Source organism: Diaphorina citri, unplaced genomic scaffold, assembly GCF_000475195.1.
Source record: "Diaphorina citri unplaced genomic scaffold, Diaci psyllid genome assembly version 1.1 scaffold24081, whole genome shotgun sequence".
Taxonomy (NCBI): domain Eukaryota; kingdom Metazoa; phylum Arthropoda; class Insecta; order Hemiptera; family Psyllidae; genus Diaphorina; species Diaphorina citri.
In genome coordinates, this window is record NW_007401422.1 from 1 (window position 1) to 1,357 (window position 1,357).

General features: G+C 36.6%; 1 protein-coding gene across 1 annotated transcript in view; it reads right to left on the reverse strand.

Annotated features, from left to right (window-relative positions):
* Positions 1–107: 107 nt before the first annotated feature.
* Positions 108–1,357, reverse strand: part of LOC103523473 (T-box transcription factor TBX20-like) — a gene marked incomplete at its 3' end in the record, with an annotated part of 10,174 nt that continues 8,924 nt past the window's right edge. The window contains exon 2 of the mRNA XM_008488514.2: positions 108–381. Coding sequence (XP_008486736.2) covers positions 108–381 — 274 coding nt within the window. The remainder of the gene's footprint in view (positions 382–1,357) is intronic.

A 1,357-nucleotide genomic window follows, 5' to 3' on the forward strand; every position in this document is an offset into this window, starting at 1 on the left:
CTTGCCTCACCTACATTTACATGATTTACATGAAACAGTGAAAATTTACAGTTAGGTTTTTGGGAGCCTAAGGAATAGCTAGAAAAATGTGTAGAAAAGTATCTTACCTGTCCGTTTTTGTCCATTTCGTTGTTGGTGAGTTTGACCTTCTCAAAGGACACGACCTGTTTCCTGAGTTGATCTCCGGTGAACGGAGAGTCTGGATGCATGTACAACCTCAGAGGAGCGGGAGGATCCGCTTTGCCCGCCACCAGCCAGGAGGAGCGATGATAAGCGTATCTATATCTCTTGTTATCTACAGGTACAATGTCCATTAACACAGCGTATCTTTGATCCGGCCTCAGGCCTGTGAATGACACTCGGAGTGTGGGAAACATCCGCCTGCAACATTTTCAAAGGGAAGACAGAGTCGCTGTAAAATTTGGTGATGGAGTGAATGTAAAGGACAACACACTATTGCCAATAAACGTAATAAACGACTGGATTGAAAAACAATTTATTCACATAACTCCTAATTACATACGTAATGCAATACCTACGTACATACTTACAAGAAATGAGAAAGTCCAGTCATATCATAAACATGTGGAGAAACTAACACCGACCTCTACAAATAATTTGGAAAGACTGACATCATAGCATCATACAAATGAAAATTCTGTCAAACTTTGGAGTGAGCAGAATCAAAGCAGCTGATGCAATTGTTGAAATTTTGATACGTTTACTTTGTCACTCTCATTTCACACTCTTGTCTTGACTTTTGTTTTCCATTTTCACGTCCATTGTCACAACGTTCCAGTCTATTGTCTAGAATTTCTTTGTAATTTTGACAATGAGCAGACAATTAGTTTTCAATTAATTATAAGATTCTCTGGTTTGAACAACAAAGACTTTGTGATGTTTTTATCAATTTGTGGGAAAAGCTAAGAATCGAAAAGAAAATTCTATGTCATAGAAATTAAATAAAAAATTACCTCCTATTGTCGTAGTTTGTAGAATTCGTCTTTTATGTCAATGTATATTGAGTGACCTTTGTTTTACTCTTTCTTGATCAATTTGTTTCCTTAGTTCTTCGATCTGGATTAATTGAACAATTCACACAAATAATGCAGTGAATTTGACGAAATTTGATAATTTGACATGGGAAAATATCTGTACAATATATTCACTCGTACTTTTACTACATCATTCTGTGCCCAATGTAACAAAATGATCCATACTGCATATGAGAGATAAAGTTTCTGTTTTGCTAATTGTCACTCCTAATCCATGCTCTACCCCTTCATTCCACGTCATCCATATTTGTCTTACAATTACACTTCTGCCTCTACCTTTATGTCCTAGATTTCTAGTTCTC